Below are 25829 nucleotides of genomic sequence, written 5' to 3' on the forward strand. Positions count from 1 at the left end.
AAGGATGTGAGTGGTGGGCAAGCCAGTGAGCATTATTGTCTGATCTACACTTCCTGTTACATTAACAGTAGCATTAAATCTCATAAGAGTGCAAACCCTATTGTGAACTGCATGTGCAAGGGATCTAGGTTACATGCTCCTTATGAGAATCTAATGCCTGATGATCTGAGGTCGGAATAGTTTCATCCTGAAACCATTCCCCCTATCCATACCCCCCACCCCAGGCTGTGGAAAAACTGTCTTCCATGAAACTAGTCCCTGGTGTCAAAAAGGTTGGGGTCCACTGATGTTGAAGACACAAACTTTACTAGGAAATTAAATAAGCAAGGGCCAAAATTAGTAACAACTTAGCAATCAAGTTCCTAGGAGAGGTAAAAACCAGGTAAGACTTGGGAAGGCACTTTTGATAGTTGGCCAGATATAGCTGGGGTCAGTGCCCTGGTCGTATCTATGTAACCAGGTAGCTTTCTCATAGACCTTTTGAATGTTAATCTCAACTTGTCCACAGTTGTTAATATATGTGCAGCAGGTTTTATTATTAACTGTGCAGAATCCACTGTGTTCACCAGGTAAATAATCCAACAGTAGTCTATTATCAAAAACTACATTTGCCAAAGGGTCTAAGGACACTTGAATTCCCTTTAATGCCTGACCTGTGTTGGTGGCTAAGGTTTCTAGGGTTTGAGTCAAGCTCCTTAGGATTGACTTATGGTAGACAAAGCCTCCCCAGGGTGCTGCTAGTCCTATCACTGCCTTGATTCCTGCCAGAATCAACCCTATTGCTGGCTGGCTTCTGGTATTCTTGGGTCTTATGAAATAATACACAGTGACCGCTGGGGGGAAAAACACTGGCCAATGTACATTCACCTCTGTTCCAAGTTTTTGATGTACAAGGGAAAGCTACTCCTAAGACAACAGGTGATTCCCTAGGGAGTTCCTAAAGGTGACAGTGTTTTACTTCTTCCCATTCATGACCTGAAACAAAAATGAGCCCGCAGGGGGCACAAACTGAAGCCCTACAGGGTGTGATGTTTATCCTTTGCTTCCAAGTTGGGTCTATAGAGATATTTTTTCCATGTTCCAATGGGGGCAGCAGGACAATCTTTATTTTTCAGAAGGGGGGTACTCCTACCTTTCCAGACTAGGCAGTGATTTTTCCCTTGTATGTCGTGATCTGGAAGAATGCACCATATATGGTCTCCTAACTTAGAAGTGGAATACCATTTACCTTACTGCAGCCTTGGGAACTTGCCATCTGTAGTTGAATCAAAGAATCACAAGGAAGCTTCTGCTGTTGCGTCATTAACACAACAGTGGGTGCAAATGATAGACTCATTTGTGCACTGTAGATATAGATATACAATTTTTCGGTCCAAGTAATGGTGGCTGGAGGATTCCGGTACAATCCATGAATTGAGGAGAGTTCTATTTACCAAGTAGGGATTTAAATATTTCAGCATCACTGTGGTTAGTTAGGTCTGAGGTAAAAACCAGGTGAGACGTGGAAGTGAGACTTGTAGTGAGTGATTTTCCAGATAAGCCATAAGATAGACCTCTCTATCCTGGGAATGTTGATGACAAATCCAGCAACTGTGAAGATGATTTCCTGATGCAATAATTATTGAAATATTTACTATAGAGTTATGTTCCCACACATACTGGATCATAGTAACTAGAAGAGCAAACAGGATAAACAGTGACACCATGATTCAGCTGGGCCTTAACATGGCCTCTATACCCAACAAAGACAAAAGATATGTTTCCCAAGAGATTGGTTAAAGTGATACAAAATAAGTATTCGAATCAGGAATAAGAGAAAAATTAAAGCTCTCATTCTCACCCACAGTATCATGTTACCACTTCTGGCTGAGATGTTGATTCTTCAAATAGCAGAGGTCCCCCAAAAGTTCACAGATATAGGTGTTGGTGTCCCCATTTTATACCTGTGACTCATAAGACATAGGTTAATCCTGGACAGATGTACTCAGCTAGGTATTCCCTGAAGCTTAACAGCAGTGAGGGGACTCAGTGACACCTGATAAGGGCCCTTCCATTTTGGTTGTAGTTGATCTTCAGGGGATTCTTCTTTCTAAGCTTTAGCAAAAGTAAGTCTCCTGGTTAAACAGGGGAGCTATTTTTCCTTTCTGAAGAAGGGTAATATTTTATTTTTATAGTGGAGAGCCTTTTGAACCTGACCTAAATTCCAGAAGGGAGAATGGAAGTTTGTGTAGCTAATTACTATAAGGTAAGACCACAGCAGCTAAACTTGTCCATAGACAAGTCATTTTTTTTTTTTTTTTTTTTTTTTTTTTTTTGAGACGGAGTCTGGCTCTGTCGCCCGGGCTGGAGTGCAGTGGCCGGATCTCAGCTCACTGCAAGCTCCGCCCCCCGGGTTTACGCCATTCTCCTGCCTCAGCCTCCCGAGTAGCTGGGACTACAGGCGCCCGCCGCCTCGCCCGGCTAGTTTTTTTTTTTGTATTTTTTTAGTAGAGACGGGGTTTCACCGTGTTCGCCAGGATGGTCTCGATCTCCTGACCTCGTGATCCGCCCGTCTCGGCCTCCCAAAGTGCTGGGATTACAGGCTTGAGCCACCGCGCCCGGCCAGACAAGTCATTTTTATAAACTCATTTCCTGGCTCCTAGTCTCTGGCTCCCACACTGCTTAAAAGGGGTTCAAGGGCCAATAAGTGCCCACCCACTTCCACTCTGATCCAGGCCAGAACATCCAACTGGCTACAAGTCCCCTGACTCCAAATGCCTCAGTCACGGGGGTCTCACTGAGGGACATGATGGACCCAGGGCAGGCAGCACATGACTTTGTCATCAGCAAAGGACAAAACGAAATTTGGCCATTGATGCTGCCTCTAGCGGACCATGACAAAAAGGGATAATACAAAACAAAAATCAAGATCCATGGGCCAAAGGGAATGGAATTGAGCAGGTACCTACTAGCCCTAAAACCTTTCTAAGCAACTTAAGAGTTAAAAACCAAAAGCCAAAATGAGATTATACATTGAGGAAAACCAACAGCATAGAATTAGCTATATTTGGAGAAAACACTCCTCCCACAGATATCTAGGACAAAACACTTTACCGTCAGACCACAACAGCAGTCATAAACAGAGGAGAAAAATTAAGAGGAGCTCACAAAAAAGCTGAAGGAGAGAGTTACATGAATCTGCGTAGCTTTCAAAAGAAATACATTGCAGAATTGAAAATAAAAATGTCTAGTAATTTAGCAAATTAATACCTTTAGAAAATTTGGTTTTAATATATAGGCCATTTTTGGAAAGGTTTTTACAAATAATTTTCTTTAATCGTAGCAAGTTTTTAATTATACACAAAGTTCCCTTTATAAATTCCCCTTTATGAATCTTACCAAAAATTACACAGACTATCTACAACATGCTTGAACTTTCTGACTTGTCCTATATTACCTCTATCTTAAATAGCCAGTCATTTTGCACTAGGATAAAAATTGACTATACAAGATCCCTCTTCATATAAAATTACTCTTTTATTATATACTTTCTTGCAAAAGAAAATACAATTTTTTTTTGATAGAGTCTCACTGCACCACCCAGACAGGAGTGCAATTGTGCAATCTTGGCTCAGTGAAACCTCTGCCTCTTGGGTTCAAATGATTATCCTGCCTCAGCCCCCCAAGTAGCTGGAATTACAGATGTGTGCCACCATGTCTGGCTAATTTTTGTACTTTTAGTAGAAACAGAGTTTCACCATGTTGGCCAGGCTGGTCTCCAACTCCTGACCTTAAGTGATCTGCCTACCTCAGCCTACCAAAGTGCTGAGATTGTAGTTGTGATCCACTGCACCAAACCAGAAAGTACATTTTCTATCCATAACATTCTTTACATCTCTCTTTTTCACTCACTGGTTCCCTCATATTTTGAACCTCCCTTTTAATAACTTCCAAATTAGACAAAAATTTTTTTTTCCAAATAAAGGATATATTTCTTTGGCACATTTTATATAAACCTAGACAGGAAGAAATCCTGAACTGCCAAGCAGACATTGACATCCTATAGATGAGGATTATTCTATCATTTTAAGACTTTAAACCACACAATAAGCTCATTATTTAAACATCGATTCCATTCTTCCACTTTTAACAATTTTATCTAGACCACTTCTAAGAAACAAGATACCATGCAAAACTCATCTTATTTAATTTATGAGTGACCATTTCAAAAGCCACAGTGCCTTTTAACCATTTTAAAGCCTATGAACATTCCATAGCATCAAATAATCAAATAAAGAAGGGAAGGAGTGAACTGCATTACTCAAGGGAATATCCTGGAGTCCCTAAGCCACCAGAGAGCTCACCCAGTAGTGGAGACACTAAAGAAAAATGTTCAGGCAACTGTTTATCTGCCACTGTGGGAAACTCTCCACTGGGCCTAGGGTTCAAGACTCCCAGTAAACTTACCTGAGCAAGACAGCTTGCAGCTTACTGGGGACAGTGAGAGAGTTTGCTCTAGAGTTGATGGAGAACTTTTTTTCTTTTTTTCTCTCACCAGGGATAGTAAAAATATTCTTATTGTCAATGGATCCCTTGCTCGTAGCAGGCACATTGATTCTGGCTCTGGGGCCCCCAAGTTGATAGCTCTTGTCTGGGTGTTGTAGACACTGACTTCACTACCTTTACTCAAGATGGGTAACTCTGAGGGAAAAGGGGCTACCCCATAGGCAGAGAGTAGCAGCTTTGGGCAGTTTTGCAGTCATATTTATACCCACTTTCAATTGCATAAAGATTAAGGGGCAGATTATGCAGACATTTCTATGAAAGGAGTAGTAATCACTGGAACATTATCATGGTAAGGGACAGTAACTCCTGAGTGTTGTCGTGGCAATGGTAAATTGACATGGTCTGCTAGTGGAAGTATCTGATTGAATGTTGCTTTCACTGAGGCCCTGTTTTAGCTAGGCCTCAATCTGAGCGCCACCTCCAGAGTTGAGTTCTGCCTCCCACCTCATTGTTATTGACTGTGATCACCATGAGTACAATAGATTACTAAAAGTTATTCCTCCAGTTTAACTGAAACTTTGTACCCTTCTATCAACATCACCTCTTTTCCCATCTCTCCCTCTCGTCTCTACCCTCTGATAACCACCTTCGTATTCTCTGTTTCTATGAGATTGACTTATTTAGATTCCACATATAATCATGCAGCATTTGTCTTTCTGTGCCTGGCTTATTTCACTTAACAGAATATTCTTCATTTCCACTGATATTGCAAATGACAGAATTTTCTTTTTTTTTTTTTTTAAGGCTGTGTAGTATCCTATTTTGTGTATGTCTGTGTATATATATTATATATAATATATAACATATAGTTTATATATACACACTATATGTGTATATATATATACACACACACACACACACACCACATTTTTAAATACATATATTTGTTGATGGACACTTAGTATCTTGCCTACTGTGAATAATGCTGAAATGAACATGGGAGTTCATATATCTCTCCAACATCCTGATTTCAATTCCTTTGGATATAACAGAAGTGAAATTGCTGAAAACTAGCTGAAAATTGCTGAATATGGTAATTCTAGTTTTTTGAGGAGCCTTCATGCTATTTTCCTAAGTGCCTGTACTAATTTATGTTTTCACCAACAGTGTACAAGATTCCTTTTCTCCTCATTCTCATCAACACTTATCATTCATCTTTTTGATAATACTCATTCAAACAGGTGTGAGGTGTTATCTTATTGTAGTTTAATTTACAAATCCTACATGATTAGAAATGTCAAGCATCTTTTCACATATCTGTTGGCCATTCGTATATTTGCTTTTGAGAAATGTCTGTTCACATGCTTTGCCCATTTTAAAATAAGGTTGTTTTCTGTTATTGAGATGTTCGAGTTCCTCAAATCTCTTTGCTTTTAGTCCTTTATCAGAAGTATGATTTGTCAGTGTTACCTACCATTCCATAGGTTGTCTCTTCATTTTTATTGTTCCATTTGCTGTGCAGAAGCTTTTTAGTTTCACACAATCCCATTAGTCTATTTTTTATTTTGTTCCCTGTACTTTTGGAGTCCTATCCGAGAAATAACTCCTTTGACCAGTGGAGTTCTTCCTCTGTGTTTTATTTCAGTAGCTTTATAATTTCAGGTCTTATCTTAAGTCTTCTATAATTTTGAGTTGATTTTATGTATACACTGTGAAATAAGAGCCCAGTTTCATTGCCTGCATGTGAATATCCAGTTTTCCTGACACCACTTATTAAAGAGATAGTTCTTTTCCTATTGTGTGTTTTTGGAACCTTTGTCAAAAATCAATTAACTAAATACATGGGCTTATTTTTGGTCTTTTTATCTTGTTTCATTTCTTGATGTATCTGGTTTATGCCAGTACCATGCTGTATTAATTACAATAGCTTAACAGTATATTTTGAAAGCAGGGAGAGTAATGTCTCTAGCTTTGTTCTTTTATCTCAAGATTGCTTTGGCTATTTGGAAACTTTTCTGGTTCTATAAAAATTTTAGCATTCTTTTTTCTATTTTGTAGAAAATTACATTGAAACTTTGATAGAAATTGCATTGAATATTTAAATTAAAATTTAACATAAATATATCAGTTTAGATCTAGATGAGATTTTTGATATCATCTAATTCAACTTTCTTCATTTCTTTTTTTCTTTTTTTTTTTTGGAAACAGAAGAACCAAGCAGGTTAAATGGCCATGACAAGGTTTCATAGCAAATGAGTGTCCAAGTGAGAACCAGAATCCAAGAACCCTTATCTCTTCCTTGTCCCAGTGTACTACACAATAAATAACTTCTGATTATAATGGTTCAAAATTTTATTACTTTGAATAAATGTTACTTTCAAAATTTAATTAATACAGTGCAGATAAGCTATTTTTATAGCCATAATTTTAAACTGCTATGACTGTTATTATTCATGTGTATGATATTTAAGGATAGTTTTGACTCTCAATTTTTCCCTTTTAATTCTTTGCTAATTCATTGAATATGGCCTTTATATTTTTATTTTTAAAATTAATCTATGCATAATAGGGGTAAAAATGGGAAACATGTCATTGACATTTTATTTGCTTTTAATGCAATTAAAGAAATTTGGAAAATACAGAAAATATAATAACTATAATAAAAAAGGCTAAAATTCCTATCATTACAATAAACATATATGGGCGTATGTATATACTTTTATACTGCTACTTACTATTTGAAACATATTCTATCATATAGAGCCCATTACTACCTCCATGAGAACATCAAGGCTACTGTTTGATTTTATTTGTTAAAATATTTTTTTCTTACATAAATTTGATTTCATACCATATCTTTTATAGACCTCAATCACAAATGTCTAATTTGAATATTACTGTCATTGAGATTGAAAAGTTGACACACCATGATCAACACAAACATGCTCTGCTTTTTAGGTTTACCTACTGATGTCTCAGTAGACCGAAAGCTTTCTCTTTGACTCTAATTAAGCCTTATTTGCTGAAACATAATATATACAATTAGATGGGACTCAGAATTGTGACAAACAGCCATAGCTTTATGTGACATGAATGCTGTTTTTAAAAAAAGCAACTATGGTTATCAAATAGTGGTTCTCAAACTTCAACATGCATCAGGTACACCTGGAAGATTAAATTTACATTTCTAATAAGTTCTTAGGTGATATTGTTGTTTGAGAACCACTGCCTTACAGAATTATCCCCCAGTAATCTACTTTTGGGCTTACTATTGCCACCTAAATATAGACCTTAGAGAGGACATAGACTTAGACCATGGGTAGACAGACATATACACACACTGTATTCATTAATATGATATGTGCTTAACTGCAAAGTGTCTTCAGATTTGAAATGGGTCCAGTATCTTCTTAACTGAATATATAAATTCATGAAACTGGACATGTAAAACAATTAAAAGATGTTTATATTTTATTGGTGAGATTTCATTATTAGGACCTCTTTGCACTCTTCTTTCTGTGCTTCTTATCCGTTGATTAACAAATACTAATAAATTATCCTTGTATGCACTATATGGGGTGAATGATGATTTTATCTCTTCAGGGGAATAATTTGTACAGCTAAGTGGTCATCAGAATCCTTTGAGGATATTAAATGACAAATTGCTGGGCCCCACCCCCAGAGTTTCTGATTTGGTAGGTCTGGAATGGAGTCTTAGGAGCTACATTTCTAGCAACTCTCCAGGTGCTGCTGTGCTGCTGCTCTGGAAAGTACACTTTGAGGACCATTGCACTAGAACTTAGACTGACAGGGACTTCTTAGTGAGAAAACACAGACACACAACACTGCCTCACATGCTGAAGAGTTTGTGAAACCTGATGTTTGTGGTTTTTTTTTTTTTTAATTCCTACGTATTTTATTTTACTTTTTCATAGGTTTTTGGGGAACAGGTGGTATTTGGTTACATGAATAAGTTCTTCAGTTGTGATTTGTGAGATTTGGGCGCACTTATCACCTGAGCAGTATACATTGAATCCAGTTTGTAGTCTTTTATCCCTCACCCCACTCCCACCTTTTCAACTGGGTCCCCAAAATGCATTGTGTCATTCTTATGCCATTGCATCCTCATAGCTTAGCTCTCACTTATGAGTGAGAACATACAATGTTTGGCTTTCCAATCCTGAGTTACTTCATTTAGAATAATAGTCTCCAGTTCCATCCAGGTTGCCATGAATGTCATTAATTCGTTCCTTTTTATGTCTGAGTAGTATTCCACTATGCCCAGCCTATCCCACAATTTCTTCATCAACTCATTGACTGATGGGCATTTGGGGTGATTCCATGGTTTCACAATTGTGAATTGTACTGCTATAAACATTTCTGTGGAATTATCCTTTAAGTATAATGATTTCTTTTCCTCTGGACAGACACCCAGTGGTGCAATTAAAGGATCAAATGGTAGTCCTACTTTTAGTTCTTAAAAAAATCTCCACACTGTTTTCCAAAGTGGTTATAAAGCTTACATTCCCACCAGCAGTGTAGAAGTGTTCCCTTTTCACTGCAGCCATGACAACATCTATTATTTTTTAATTTTTTGATTAAGGCCATTCTTGCAGGAGTAAGGGGGTATCACATTGTGGTTTTCATTTGCATTTTCCTGATCATTAGTGATGTTGAGCATGTTTTCACATTTTCGCTGGCCATTTATATATCTTCTTTTGAGAGTTATTTGTTCATGTCCTTAACCCACTTTTTGATGGGATTTATTTTTCTTGCTAATTTGTTTGGGTTCGTCGTAGATTCTGGATGTTATTTCTTTGTCAGATGTACAGATTGTGAAGATTTTCTCCCACTCTGTAGGTTGTCTGCTTACTCTGCTGACTGTTCCTTTTGCTCTGCAGAATTTCTTCGGTTTAATTAAGTCCCATCAATTTATCTTAGTTTTTGTTGCATTTGCTTTTGGATTCTTGGTCATGAATTATTTTCCTAAACCAATGTCTAGAAGAGTTTTTCTAATATTATCTTCTAGTTTCAGGTCTTAGATTTAAGTCATTGATGCATCTTGAGTTGATTTCTGTAGAAGGTAAGAAATGAGGATCCAGTTTCATTCTCCTACATGTGGTTTGCCAATTATCCCAGCACCATTTGTTGAATAGGGTGTCCTTTCCCCACTTTATGTTTTTCTTTGCTTTGTCAAAAGCAAAACTGTAAGTATATGGCTTTAGTTTGGAGTTCTCTGTTCTTTTCCATTGGTCTTTGTGCCTATTTTTATACCAGTACAACACTGTTTTGGTGATTATGGTCTTATAATATAGCTTGAAATCATGTAATGTGATGCCTCCAGATTTTTTTTTTTTTTTTTTTTTTTTTTTTTTTTTTTGCTTAGTCTTGCTTTGGCTATGTGGCTCTGTTATGGTTCCATATGAATTTTAGGATTTTTTTCTAGTTCTGTAAAAACTAACGATGGTATTTTGATGGGAATTGAATTGAATTTGTGGATTGCTTTTGGCAGTGTCGTCATTTTCACATGTTGATTCGACCCTGGTCATTTTCACAATACTCATTCTATCCATCCATGAGGATGTGTTTCCATTCGTTTGTGTCATCTATGATTGCTTTCAGCAGTGTTTTGTAGTTTTCCTTGTAGAGGTCTTTCACTTCTTTGGTTAGGTGTATTTCTAAGTATATTAACTTTTTTGCAGCTGTTGTAAAAGAGGTTAAGTTCTTGATTTCATTCTCAGCTTGATCACTGTTGGTATATAGCAGAGCTACTGATTTGTGTACATTAATTTTGTTTCCGCAAACTTTGCTGAATTCATTTATCAGTTCTAGGGGCTTTTGGGAGAAGTCTTTAGGGTTTTCTGGGTGTACAATTTTATCATCGGCAAACAGCGACAGTTTGACTTCCTCTTTACCAATTTGAATGTCCTTTATTTCTTTATCTTGTTTGATTGATCTGGCTAGAATTTCCAGTACTATGTCGAAAAGAAGTGGTGAGAGTGGGCATCCTTGTCCTATTCCAGTTCTCAGAGGGAATGCTTTCAACATTTTCCCATTCAGTGTTGCGTTGGCTGTGGGTTTGTGGTAGATGGCTTTTGTTACATTTAGGATTGTATGCCAGTTTTGCTGAGGGTTTTAATCAGAAAGTGATGCTGCTTTTTGTCAAATGCTTTTTCTGTGTCCATTCAGATGATCATGTGATTTTTGCTTTTAATTCGGTTTATTTGGTATATCATATTTATTAACTTGCATATGTTAAACCATCCCTGCATCCCTGGTATGAAACACACGTGATCATGGTGGATTATCTTTTTGATATGCTGTTGGATTTGGTTAGCTAGCATTTTAGTAAGGATTTTTTGCATCTATGTTCATCAGGAATATTGATCTGTAGTATTCTTTTTTTGTTATGTCCCTTTCTTGTTTGTATTGGGGTGATGCTGGCTTCATACAATGATTTAGGGTGGCTTTCCTCTTTATCTTGTGGAATTATGTCAACAGAATCAGTACCAATTCTCCTTTAAATGCCTGATAGAATTCTGCTGTGAATCTTTCTGGTCCTGTAATTTTTTTTTCATTGGTAATTTTTTTATTACCATTTCAATCTCGCTGCTGCTTGTTATTGATCTGTTGGAGGTTTCTAATTCTTCCTGATTTAAGCTAGGAGGGTTGCATATTTCCAGGAATTTATTCATCTCATCTAGGTTTTCTAGCTTATGTGTTTAAAGGTGTTCATAGTAGTCTTGAATAATCTTTCATATTTTTGTGGTGTCAGTTGTAATATCTCCCATTTTGTATCTAATTGAGCTTATTTGGATCTTCTCTCTTCTTTCCTTGGTTAATCTTATTTATCTTTTCAAAGAACCATCTTTTTTTTTGTTTCATTTATCTTTTATATGTTTTTTGTTTGTTTCAATTTCGCTTAGTTCTGTTCTGATGTTGGTTATTTATTTTCTTCTGCTGGGTTTGGGTTTGGGTTTGGTTTGTTCTTGTTTCTATAGTTCCTTGAAGTGTGACCTTAGATTGTCTATTTGTGCTCTTTCAGACTTTCTGATGTAGGCATTTAAGGCTATGAGCTTTCCTCTTATCACCGCCTTTCGCTGTTTCACAGAGTTTTTAATAGCTGGTTTCACTATTATCATTGAGTTCAAAGAATTTTTAAATGTCCATCTTGATTTCATTGTTGACCCAATGATCATTCAGAAGCATGTTATTTAATTTCCATGTATTTTCATGGTTTTGAAGGTTCCTTTTAGAAGTGAATTCCAATTTTATTCCACTGTGGTCTGAAAGAGTACTTGTTATCATTTCGGTTTTCTGAAATTTTTAAAGACTTGTTTTGTGGCTTATCAAAAAAGCGATTCCAGATGATTTCTAGGATCTTTTAAGTTTTAAAATGCTTTCATTTTGCATTATAAAATTTATAAGGTCCTGCTGCTCTTACATCAAATTATTATCTTGTATTAAACTTTAATGGACTTATTTAATGAGTCTTTATAAGATTATCTAAGTAAAATTTTTTCCAGTGAAGACCTGTGTGTGTGTTGTATGCCCCAAATAATATTACACTTATAAATTTTACAAAAGTCAAAATTTTATGATAATGACCTACATTGTCTTGACAAAATTAAAATATAATAAATCTCTGTTGAGGAACAGGACTAATTTCCTCATTTGATCTAATAATAAAGCAGTTTCTGTGATATAATTAACCAAATTATGTATTTGGAAAGTTTACTTTTTTCTACTTTAACAATGAAAATTCTAAACCACATAATATGTAGGCTTTAGGGCACTTTTGATTGGTTTTTGATATATTTCTCTTACATTGTAGAGGTAGTTATAAAGTTTAATGTAAATATAAGACAGAAAATTTATGAATGAATTAATATAGTAATTTAACAAATATCTGTTAAAATATGTTAAATCTATTTACAGACATGTGGATCAGAAAGATTATAAAATTATTTCACCGTTGATCACTGTTAAACAATCATCTTAGGAAGAAATTTGGTATAAAACAGATTATGTAAAAGCCTTTATTGACATTATTCAATAATGACTGCAGAGCTAGAATTGTTAACACGCTAAACTATATAGACCTAGGTTCATTGTAGACCTCTGACTATTGATACATATATAAATTCTGGAACTGAGCCTGTAGATGCATCACTCCATGCTCCAGTCTCTGCCTCTGTTGTCACGCGGTGTTCTCTCTGTGTGTCTTCATATTACATTCCCTCTATGTTTGTCCGTCTCTGTATCTCTTTTCCTCTTTTGATCAGAACACTAGTCATATTGGATTAGGGCCCAGCCTAATGATCTCATCCTAGTTTAATTATAACTGCGAATACTCTATTTCCACACAAGGTCACATTCATAAGGTACTGGGCGTCTGGACTTTCACATATATTTTGGGAGACAGAAGTCAGCTTCTAACAGATAGTATAAAGAGAAAGAATAACTAGAAAGATGTTATGTGAATGCTGATGAGGCTGATATAGGACATGGCATGTGGACAACTAACTTGAAACCCAAATTTTATAATTAGACAGCTTTGTGGGAATAGGCAGTTGTCCTGTATTTATCACAACTTGGTTTTATAAATAGCAGAACTATTAAGTCAACGTTATCTTAATCTAGTTGGGCTTTAAGAGCACAACTGAACATATATATTTTCACACAATTGTACGTGTGTTTTAGGGTTTTTTGGTGTTTCCATTCATGTTTCTTAGAGGCTTCTGTCAATACACGTGTTAGATTCTCAGAAAGAAATATGACTATTTGTCCTTTCCAATACCACTGGAGAGAATCTCTGTAACCTTGATTTTATCCTTACATTTAGCCAGAACACATAGCTGTGTCCCTAAATCCCATTTATTGGGCTCAAAGTGACTTTTTTCTTATTGAACTGTGTTTTGTATAGCATCTCTGGTGCATGTTGAGAACAATAGGTGGAGTTCTATAAAAACCATTACATATTAAGGTAAAAATATTACTGAGGCTGGTATTTACATTATACAGCCTTTTGTTCTGAGAACCCAGGAAACAAATTTATCTCAGTTATCATTGCCAGTGATTACTCTGCTTCTCTTAAACAAAGTAAGTATTTATATCTTAAGAACATCGTAAATTAACATTTGTGCTTTTTGTTTTCGCCTGAATATCAGAAAGATGAGAGGTAAATTTGCAACCCAAGTCAAAGAAACTATGCAGTAACTGTCACACGTATTTTGTGTTCTAATACTCTACCTTACACTGACCTGTGATCACTAACTCTCTTGGCCTTTCCAGACTCCCAACTCCATCTTATAAGTTCAGCAATTTGCCTAGGCTGAGTTGCTAGGCAACTCATTGCTGCACTAAGGCCTTGTAACTTTCTCCAAGCACTAAACAGAAGCAATCACAGGGTACATCTGATTTGTTTCCCATCACTAAATTATCACTGTTCTTTGTTGTCTGATGTTCAATATCTTTAAAATCATTGTTTTATATATTTTGTCTGTTTTCCTTAGTTTCCAGTATGAGGACTAATTAGACCTCTGTTATGTTATCTTTGCTAAAAGAAAAAGTCACTAGGATAGGTTTGAAATTAAAAGAAGGCAGTATTAATATTTATCCCATTACAGTAGAGCATACATATTATGTTTACCTTTCCCAAAAGTCAAGTGAACAAGAATTTAAAAGCAAAGGGAAAGTGATCAATACGGTCAAATGTGTTCATTAGTCTTGGAAAGTAACAGAAAATTGGTGACCAGAAAGACTAATACATAGAATGGTGGAGCTAGAAACTAGATTATAGTCAATTAATGATGAATTGGGAGTGAGAAGTAGAAAAAACAAGTAAAGATTATATACCTTAAAAAGCTGAGTTGAACAGTGATGGACAGGTACTAGATGGCATTTGCAAGAAAACAGAATCAGAGAAAATTGTTGACTATTCAAATATTTGTTGATGTAAAAAAGACAGAAAATTAAAACTGACCATGAATAGAGCAGAGGCTAACAAAATGGCCCACAGACTGGCCACTAATTTTTATAAAGTTTTATTGGAACACAGTCACTCATATTTATTTACATTATTATCTATAGCTACTTCTATATCCACACAAATAAAGAATTGTGAGAGACCATATGGCCTAAAACCTGAAAATATATACTATCTAACTGTTACAGAAAAAGTTTGTCAATCTTGCACTGAAGAATTTAGCCATAAGTTACACATTCTATAGAATTTTGACAAAAAAGGATAGGTGGAGTCTATATTGTTTGATTTTTATTTTCAAATATATAATATTATATCATATTCAATAAAGTCAATTTAATAAGAATGATATGACTCAGCCTTTAATAATTTTTAAAATTTTTTTCTAGGCAAAGAAGTCAAGCCTAAACCTCCACGTATGTTATATGCATGCTCAAAAAACAAATACATACATATGTAGACACATACATAAAACAGATCTTAAATGCATGCTGTTATTTATCTTGATTTCATGTTGAATATTTTGCTTATAGTCAAAGGCTTGTTTTGTGCAGACAATGTACTCATTCTCTTCCGTGTATTTCTGAGAAAATGCTATGCTGAAATTTTCCTTCATCCTTTATTCACTAGAAGTATCTTTCCTCACCTTGTCCTTAAAAATCTCAGCTCACATTTCCATTATTTTCTCCAAAAAAATTTTTTTTTTTTTTTTTTGAGACAGACTCTCACTCTGTTGCCCAGGCAGTGGGCAGTGGTGCGATCTCCGCTTACTGCAACCTCTGCCTCCCAGGCTCAAGTGATTCTTGTGCCTCAGCCTCCCCAGTAGCTGGATTACAGGCACCCACCAACAAACCTGGCTGACCTCCCAAAGTACTAAAATTATAGGCATGAGTCACCATGCCTGGCCCTCGAAATTTTTCTTATTGGGATCAATAGTGAGGAATTTGTTGTTATGTACTAGTTTGCCACAATCATAAGAAAGCAGTTAATATGACATTAACTTTTCAAAGTTAATATGAGATTGAAACCAACGAATAACATAGAAAATAATTATATAAAAATAAATATACATGAATACAGGAAATGAATATCTTTCTATAATCATTTTTACTAATGTTCATCTATATTTTTAGAACTACAAGGAAAAAAAGAAGAGAAGCCAGGTATGTATATTTTATTTATAGACATATATGCTTTCTATGTTTATAATAAATAGCACAATATCTCTTTGCAAATGTCATGTCCTAGCACAAATATTATATCAAATTTTATCCTTGATCAACTTAAAAAAACTAATAAAATATATATTTCTCTATGCTACCCACTTCTAGAAAAATCTCTATTTGCGTAGGTGAAATCTCTGAGAAATTTATATGGTTCAGAAGAAGTAACTGGCTAATTGAATTGACTCCCACAAAACCAAAATTTTCTCTGATTATTGTAGGACACAGACATTCAATCAGCAAAACATCTGTTCTCATCCTTCTCTCTTTTGAGGCTTATCAGTCAGTTGCACATTTCTGAAGGCTACAGTAGGCAGTAGAAACTTTTTCAAAAGAACACTCAACTGTCTGGCTCTGAACACAGTTAAAATTTTGTTTAATGTTTCATAATTGTATTATTGTTGTAGGGCTACTGTAGTAAAATTCCACAAACTGGGTGGCTTAAAACAAGAGAAATTTATTCTCTCATAGTTCTGGAGGGTAGCAATCCAAAATAAAGGTGTCACAAGGGACCTGCTTTCCATGAAATCTGTAGAGAAGAATTCTTCCTTGCATCTTCTGGTGTTTTCCAGCAATCCTTGATGTTCCTTGGCTTGTAGAAGCATCACTTTTAATCTCTGCCTCCATCATCACTTGGAAACCTTCTCCTTTGTGTCTCTATCTCTGCAAACCCTTCTCCTCTAATAAGTACACCAGCCATATTGGATTAAGTATCCACCCTACTGCCCTATGACAACATCTTAACTAATTACATCTGCAATAACCCTATTTACAAATGAGGTCATATTTTAAGGTACTGGAGGTTAGGATGTAAGCATACCTTTTGGAAAGACGCAATTAAATCCCTAACAGTCCATTCTCTGGCTGGCCCAAAATTTATGTCCTCCACAGGTGCAAAATACGTTCACACCATCCCAACATTTCTAAAAGTCGTAACCATTCTAGCATGGTTCTAAGTCCAAAATTTTTTCTAAATATCAATCAAGAGTTCCAAATCTCATTATCTAAAACATCTAAATCAGTATATATGAAACTTGGAGTATGATTCTTCTTTCAGCAAAATTCCTCTTCTCTATAAACCTGTGAAAACATGAAACAAATTATTTATTCCCAAAATAAAATGATGAGACAGGTATAGGATGGACATTCCTATTTTAAAGGGAAGAAATTACAATAAAATAAAAAGAGGTCCTGAGTCCTAGAGCAAAGCCAAAACCTAGCATATTTCAAAGCCTGAGAATATTCTCTCTGCCTCAGTGCTCTGTACTCTGAGCCTGGTGGAACAGTGGCCCTGCCCTCTTAGCTCAGCAAGCCGAGAGCCCTGCCTTGTCTGCCACAGGAGGTCCCATCAATCCAGGCGTTTGAATTCATGGCTCTTCTCTTAGAGTCATTATCCCTTCATTTTATCATGCCTCTTTCCCTTTTGTCCAGGCTGGCATTGTTTTTGCTTCTTTAAAATTCTCGAAAACCTGACTAGTATCACAATTAATTCATGGGGCATCTAAACTATTAGATAAGAGGGTCCTCCACAGATCTTTCCTGGATAACCACATCTCTATTTCTGTCTTCTGCCAAAGTGGCTCCATGAGTCATACATCTAATCTCTTTAGCAAAAGTTTGTCCAGCCATCTTTGGCCCTATCTCCATGGCACACTGTCTAGATACGCTGAGAATTTTTCAAATCAGTAAGTGCCAGTTCTTACTTGATTAACACTTTCTTCTTCAATTTATGTGTATCTTTCTTTTCACATTTTATTATAAACAACAAGGAGAAATGAGTCTGCACCTTCCATACTTTGCTTGAAAATGTTCTTAGCTAAATTTTTAAGTATTCACTTACGATCTCCACCTTCCACCTAACAGAAGAACACAATTTATCCAAGTTTTCTGCTACTTTATAACAAATATTACCTTTCCTTCAGTGGCCAATAATATATTCCTCATTTTCTTGAGACCTCATCTTTAAAATTCATTTATCTAGCGACATTCTACTTCTACTTATAATAATATACATCTATATGATTTGAATGTGTTTTCTCAAAATTTAAGTGTTATCTGTGTAATAAATAGAATAAATAGTATTGAGAGCTGGAGCCTTGAAGAGGTGATTAGGCCATGAGAGCTCCTCCTTTGTGAATGGGAACAAGGCCCCTGTAAAAGAGGTTTCATGCGGTGTTCAACTAGCCTGCTGTCTTCCCCTTTTGCCTTTGCCCTGTAAGGATACAGCATTCCTTCTCTCTGGAGGACACAGTAGCAAGGCACCATCTTCGAACCAGAGACCAAACCTGCTAATACCTTAATCCCAAACTTCACAGTCTTAGAAGTATAAGAAATATATTTCTGTTCCATGTAAATTACCCAGTCTATGATGTTCTATTATAGCAGCACAAAATCGACTAAGTCAGAAATGCATCATTTAAAATGACAAGAGCTTTTTCTATGGCTGTCTTGAATTCTTTCTGAGCCCTCATCAGAATAACCTTTAATGTCAATATTTCTGCCAATAGTCTCTTAAAAACAACCTGGGCTTTCTATATTAAGTGTCTCAAAATTCTTCGAGCCTTTACCCATTACCCAATTTCAAAACCACTTTTACATGTGTAGGTATTTGTTTCAGCAGCACCTATGTTCCTAAGCCAAACTTGACTAGTTTCCTCAGATGGCTACAATAAAATATCACAAATTGTGTTGCTTAAAACTATAGATATTTTTCTCTTTTACAATTTTGGAGGTTAGAAGTCAAAAATCAAGGTGTTGACAAAGCAACACTTCCTTTTAAACCGTAGAGGAGAATATTTCTTTGCTTCTCCTAGCTTCTGGTGTTTTCTAGCAATCCTCGGTGTTTCTTGGTGTGAAGATATATGACTTCAATCTCTGCCTCTATTATCGCATGGTCATCTTCTCTCTTTGTGTCTCTCTCTTTGTGTCTCTTCTCCTCTTCTTATAAGGACAATAGTCATATTGGATTAAGAACCTACCCTTCTCTAGCATGATCTCATCTTATCTTAACTAATTACGTAGGTAGCAACTCTATCCAAATAAGGTTACATGCTGAGGTACTGGGGGTCAGGACTCAACAGATTGTTTGGGAGAACACATTTGAGCCATAACACTATATGTCTAAATTGCTAAATCACCTAAGTACCCAATTAGAGCTATTTCAAAGAGTCTCTTCCAACTCTTGTTGTTAAAATAATTTGTCTTATGTTGACTTTGGAACCATTTCCTGCAACAATCATCTTAGAAAAAAGTAGAAAATTTAGATTTAAAAGAATTAGCTATACCAACAACTTGACAGACAAGTGCAAAGCATGTTTCTCTTTTGTTTTTAATAGTCCATCATTGACAAACCAGCATAAAACTGGAATAAATTTTAGTTAATATATATATATATATATTTTTTTTTTGAGATGGAGTCTCACTCTGTCACCTAAACTGGAGTGCAGTGGCATGATCTCAGCTCACTGAAACCTCTGCCTCCTGGGTTCAAGCAATTCTCCTGCCTATTATGATAACCAAAAAAGTTATTTCTAAAAATTAATTTGTATTCTAGTTTATGTTTTCAGGTTTTAAATTTTCTGCCTTTTCTCTCCCTCAGAGCCCCAAATTAAAAAAGAAGCAAAACCAGGTAACACGAGCTTTATTTTATGTAGATTCAGAGTTGACATTACCTTTATTTTATTAAGTACTAAAAGAGGCTTACATCTCACTAGGGAGACATGCACAGAGTCTCCAAGTTCCTCATTATTTTGTCCACTCCGTTGCTCAACATGATTTTATAGTACTGGATTAGGTGAGAATGGAAATATTCCCTAGACAAAAGCATCTAGAAAATGGCCTTAAATAAATCTCAACCGAGACTCCAGGTTTCTTTAGACATTTCTAAGGTTTTTATGAAATTAATAATAATCATGTTTAACTTATGGCTTTATTCCCATAATTCTGGTGGCTTTGTTTTCATAATTCTGAATTATTTCCAGTAATATACCAGAATCATAAAATCACAAAGTTATAGACTATTGTGGTTTGAAGGGAACGAGAGCAAGAATTTATTAAGCATCTATTGTGAGCTAAGGACTAGCATAGATTTTTACTTTCATCATATCATTATGAGAAACAGACAGCATGGCAATTATTATCTATACTCAATATCTGAAGAAGCAGTTCAATAGATCAAGTTCAGAAAATAAGTTATTATTCCAGGATTTTCAAGTTAATCAATTTTGAAACTAGGGGTGTGCCCCACGTTTGATTTGCACCAAACCCTGGGTGCTCCCATTAAGAGATTGTCCCTAAAATGTTATCATTTTATTAGAAGGTTGATCTAAAAAAAAGGGTGACCTTTCCAAGTCTGTATTGTTATTTAGCGTTTAAGTCGTACCTCTGGTACCAACTAGCTATTGACCTGAGGCAAGTTCAAAAAAACCCTCAGGCTCTATAGTAGCTATTTCTTCATTATAAAAGGTTACTTAGCAAGATTCTTCAATATCAAAAAATCAAGAATCAAAATCTAGATATATATTCAATAGTACCTCAGCCCCTGAATTCTCACCAGAACTTACCTGGCAGCTGATTATAAGCTTGGATATAGTTGCTCTTGTGATATATTTATAATATATCAAGGCTCATAGCAACCTTGTTACATTACAAATATTATTATGATTTATTATATTTTATTATTTTCCTGATTATATTTATTTGCTGTAGGTGGGTATGTTTTACCAGATAAAAGCATTTTGTATGTTTGCCAGTTTTACTTTAACCAGAAACCCAATGCTATTTAAAACTAGTTATGCCTAGTTCTATTTACAATAACCAATTATATTTGTTGTTGTTAAATACTCCATTTTGCAGGTAATTTAATCTAATATGTTATTTATTTATTCTTTTTAGCTGTATCTGAAAAAGTTCAAATACACAGTATGTATATTAATTTTATCTTTTATGCTTATATAGAGTTTTTTACAAAAAATTTTGAAATGTTTTCAAAATCATGTATTTTTAATCTGTACTTTTATATTCGTGCTTTATTACAGCCTATGCCTTGAAAACTATAGTTTCAAAAATTTTGTAAATAAGAATTCTTGGCATATTGTTTTCATGAAGTAAAACCTTCGAGTTTTACATAGAAACAAGGATGATATGAAGGTTTCAGAATATTTTTCTCTGTGGGCACATTTGCTAACATCTGCTAGTTATTTTCCCAGCTTCCAAATACCTAAAAAGATTTTCTTTTTATTATTTTCAGAACAAGACATAGTGAAACCAGAAAAGACTGTTTCTCATGGTAAACCAGGTATTTTGCAGGTGGTATTTGTAGTCTCAAATTATCTCTCAATGGTTTAATTTTAGCAGAAGTAAGAGTTTAGAGGCAAGTTTAAAGTTATTTGGGACAATTCATGTCTTAAGTAATCAGCTTCTAGACCATCTCCAATTTTAGTCATCTTCAGAATTTTTTTTTTTTTTTTGTACGAAGAACTTAACCAGTGAGATGTAACTGGACAACTACTCTTCCCTTCCCACCAGAGAGTTAGCTTTGTACAAAAACCATAGTCACCCAGCACTTAGATGAATGGGCTCTATACTTGCTGTTTTATTCTGATTTGGGCACGGCATTCTGACCAAACTTGTAATTCAGATTGGCTTATTCAAATACGATCATTTTAGACTCTCCAAGTCCCAAAAATGCTGAAGAAATCAACATTTGTCCCTGCTTCTTCTCCTGACTCTTTCTTTTCTTCACCCTTCCTTCCCTTTCTTCTTTTCTTTTTATTCCTGGTCTTGCATTTTGTAGAAAGTAGAAGTAAGCTAATTTGTTCTGCTTGTAAAAAAAAGATACATAATTTATCAAAACAAGGTTATGAATTAATTTTTATTTAAGAATAGAAACAAGTTTTTATTTCAGCTAATTAAATATGAATTTAATTTTGAGGCCACCCAAGCCCCAATTATTCTGTAGAATATTATTTTTCATTCCAGGCTGAATTATGTACCCAATGTTGTGAATATAGTTAGGCCAGAATCTTTGAAAAGTGAAAAACATACTTTCTCTAAGCAAATCTTAGGAAATCCTTTGCTTACTTTTATAAATTGTACTTTAAAAAATCTGTACACAATGGGTTTTAGTCTGTTTGATTTGTTTTCCATATGCTATGAAAAAAACTATTAGACATCAACGACAGAATATATAGGAATAAAGAAAGCAGGGCTGGAGTGTGGAGAGGTGAGAAGAGCTGTCTGTATTGACAAAAGCAGAACGTTAGAAACAACTTTTAGAAGCTTATCATTAAATGAAACACTGTTATTTTCTTATGTCCCAAATATTAGTCAATTTGAGGTGAAATAAAGAGAAGTGACAGACTTTAGTCTCTGAGCATACATCAAACGCATTGTCTCGTAGGAACGACTCTTTTACTTCAGTTACACCATCATGGTCTTTAAATTCTGTTATCCAGTGAAAATTTCTTCTTAGGATATTTGATCAGTCAATTCATACCCAGTGCGAAATGCTTGAGAAGTTTAATTTCATGTAGTATCAGGGCAATAATTTCTTCACTTTGACGCAAGCATCTTTGACTATGAAAAATCACTGAGAACAGAGGACATCCAGCAAATGTATCAACTTTGTTCTTCCCCAGCTTCACACTGTAAGAAATTTGGGTTCTCCACCTATTCCTGGGTTCCCAGGAAAGTATAGGCACAATAAGATCAAAAATTGCTTCTTCCTATTCTAATTTAATAATAGAAAGGGAACATGTATTTTATAAAGCAGTACCTATGGGCAGATAAACACACTGAAATACAGTGAAGGTGAAAAATAGGGTTCATATTGGCACGTTAGGGAACAATTTAAGTTAGGAAAACTTCTATAGCAAGATAGCTGCAAAGGACATTTCAGCTGGACAGATTTTCTTTGTGCTTTCATCCAATTTGAATAGAAGATATTATTTGCTTGTTTTATTGAGGCAACAAGTTTTCCTTGGCATTGGTACTATTTCAAAAAGAATACAAAAATCATGGTTGAAATATGTCACTGATGTATTCAAATTCCCTACTTGTGTTAATGTTTTTTCCTATCACAGAAGAAAAACTTCTCAAGCAGGTAAAAGCTGTCACAATAGAAAAAACAGGTAAATAAGGTATTTTATATCTTTTTTTACGTCTTCTTATATGCTATGTGGTGCACGCATATGTGTGCATGCAGACACACACACACACACCCCTTCAATGAAGTGTGCAGGCTTTTAGTACCATAATTTCTAACATTCTGAATTCTTGTGAATGACTAAAAATGTGTTCAATATAATTTTTATTAAAAAATAATAACTAGAGTAGCATAACTTTAAGTGTGATTGACCTAAGCTTATGTGTAATTCATGGGAAAATCTATATAATGCATTGATTATCATGTATACTTAGATGTTTAATCTTATTTTTAAACCACATTTCCTCAAATCTTAACAGAAGTCTGGAACTTTCTGCTATTTATAAATTAGCTGGAATAATTTACTTTCATGAAAGCTCCATAGAGAGGGATATGGTTATATAACTTTAAAGTCTGCCTTAAAGAATGATCAACAGAACATAAAATGTTAAACTGAAAACACTCCGTGTCTCATTAGTTCGTATGAAAAAGAAAAGATACATACTCTTGCATTTCAGAAGTTTTTCCTGTAAGGAAAAAGAAAACTTATGAGTCTTGAAATCAATTCACATTTGAGTGACTAAACTTCCTCTATTTGATTCCAAGACAGAAATCCTACCCACCTCAGCCATGAAGAGAACCTCATCTCTTGCTAATAATCATTCCAAAAGAAAAACTCTGTGAAACATTTTTTTTCTCCTGAGATAATCACATAATAAGGATTTAAATAGTTTCTTGGAGGAAAAAAATATAATAGAATTCAGGAGAGATCTAATTATTTATAGAAATTATAGACTAGTTTATCAGCAGAAAGAAAGAATCTCATGAGGCCGTTTTCACATTACTTTATATGACCATTGTACTTTATTCCAACCACTGCCTAAGTTTATAATTTTAGTAAATGTTCCCTTAATTTGTACCCTGAGGTATTAATATGACCACCTGAGTATCTTATTCAGTTGTATGGATGTTTGGGAATTATGAAGAAGCTAGCTCAATGTATTTGTGACTCAAATATATAGATTGTTTTAAATTTTATGTGTATACCATGTGTCTTACTAGTTTTTTGCAGTTGAATTAATGTATTTGCTGACAGTAAAATATTAGTGGTCAAAGAAAACAGGTTAACTTAAGCTAAGAAGGGGACCTAAAGCTAAGAATAAGTAAATACAAACACTAAAGTTAGTTTTTCCATGGTTTGTACTCATCAATATGCCATGTGCTTCCCTCCATTCTCCACAGCCAAGCCCAAGCCAGCAAGTAAGAGATGAATAGAATAACACCTGAGAAATATTGCTTGACCATTTCAGCTTTCGCAATTTGCTTAGTTTTTTTTTTAAAGAAAAATGTTATTTTCAGTGTTGCCTGTGGCTAAATAACTATTAATGATAAATTAATGTGATTGCTATGTAATTGTTATTCGTGATGAATTAATGTTATTGCTATGGCATTGATTTAACATTCTTGTGTTTCACTACTAATTAATGACTATAACTATATAAAAGAAAAAGTGTGTCACTATTGTTTATTAAAAGAGGGAATCCATATGGGCTATGAAATACCACTCACAGTAAGTTAAGGTAGGTGGGAAATCTTTTAATCACACGTTAATGAATAACAAAAGAAAATGAAATGTTATACAGTTGTCAGTGTTGTGAACTATATACTGTTTTTAATTTGTTTGCTTTAAGCTACATTAATTAAACTGTAGGTAAACTTTGGCATTTAGAAATCCATTTAATTTATAAACATTTTGCCATTTGTCCATTATAATTATGGACATGTGGACTTTGAAGATCCTTCGTTTCACTGTACAAGTGTGACACAGAGAGTATAGTGATGGAGAGTTTAAAGATGACTTTTGGACTCAGAAAGACATAAATATTTACCCACTGTGGTAGTAAATATATTCAATATTGTGTCAAAATTGTGATGTTAATCGTTGAATGGTGTACATTTGTGGAACATAAGCTTAGACAAATGCATGAATGGCTTTTGATCAAATATATTCTGGCTCTTGCATGCAAAATACCTTCACAAGGCCCAAAGGTAAATGTGTGACACAGCTTAGGAATACATAAACATGGTTTAGGATATATAGCACAAATGCATGGCTGTAATCAGAATATATTCACATCCTAGAACCTGTGAATTGTATTTTGAATATATATTTTATATTATTATTGTTCCCTTGATTTATTTTTAATGTTGTTATAACAGTTTAATACCTTGAATTTTGGCTTCTGCATTTTCTTTTATTTTGAATGCTTATTTACTATAACATTTATGCAAATTCAGTTCATGGAAGTTTATTCTTGAATGGTATCAGTTCCTAATTTACAAATATCTGTTTAATCTGATGACATCTGGGGTCCCACATCTTCCCACCTACTTCACTATTGGTGCATGATTTGGGGGAAAAATAGTAATTTTAGAGAAACTCCAAATTCAGGAGTGAGGGAAAGAAAGGACAAGTAAACATCAAGAACAGCTCAGAAGAACTGATCCTAGAGGTCATTAGAGGTAATACTTGGTCTGTTCCGGAGTCCTACTCAATTGACAGATATTCTCAATCGCATTCAAGATATTCCACCTGTATGGTTGACTTTAAATTCTACTTTTGATGAAAGAGAATGATCTCTTTAAAATTTTCAATTCAAATATTTTTCAGAGAACTAAGAGGGATGTCTATTATTCATACATTTTTATTTCATTTTGTTGTATCCTAGACTAGTTGAGATTCAGCTATGAGAGTTTTAAGAAAACCTGGAAAGGGAGGGTGGTACAGGTCAATAAAAATACAAAATGTGTTACTCTCTGGAATGCAACGGATATAGTTTAAATTTTCAATAAGAAACTACTGTTCAGCAGTGCATTGCTTCTTACTGGCAAGAAGGTAGCTAGGATTCAGAGAGGAAAAAGAGGAATTGGTAAAATGCCAAAGACAAATACCATCCACTAAAAATGTCCCCAAAGAATGACTCAACTTTCA

At 34.9% G+C, this 25829-nt stretch overlaps 1 protein-coding gene across 20 annotated transcripts in view; it reads left to right on the forward strand.

The window, feature by feature from the left end:
• TRDN (triadin) overlaps positions 1–25829 on the forward strand; it is a 407680-nt gene that overhangs the window by 329302 nt on the left and 52549 nt on the right. For 15 of the 20 annotated variants that reach the window (XM_050788685.1, XM_050788686.1, XM_050788691.1 and 12 more), the window contains 7 exons: positions 14860–14886; positions 15604–15633; positions 19292–19321; positions 20587–20613; positions 20942–20989; positions 22776–22823; positions 24080–24097. In XM_050788685.1, the coding sequence (XP_050644642.1) occupies positions 14860–14886; positions 15604–15633; positions 19292–19321; positions 20587–20613; positions 20942–20989; positions 22776–22823; positions 24080–24097 (228 nt within the window). The remainder of the gene's footprint in view (positions 1–14859; positions 14887–15603; positions 15634–19291; positions 19322–20586; positions 20614–20941; positions 20990–22775; positions 22824–24079; positions 24098–25829) is intronic. The other 5 variants (XM_050788696.1, XM_050788697.1, XM_050788705.1 and 2 more) reach the window with 5 other exon arrangements.

The sequence above is a fragment of the Macaca thibetana genome, chromosome 4, assembly GCF_024542745.1.
Source record: "Macaca thibetana thibetana isolate TM-01 chromosome 4, ASM2454274v1, whole genome shotgun sequence".
Taxonomy (NCBI): domain Eukaryota; kingdom Metazoa; phylum Chordata; class Mammalia; order Primates; family Cercopithecidae; genus Macaca; species Macaca thibetana.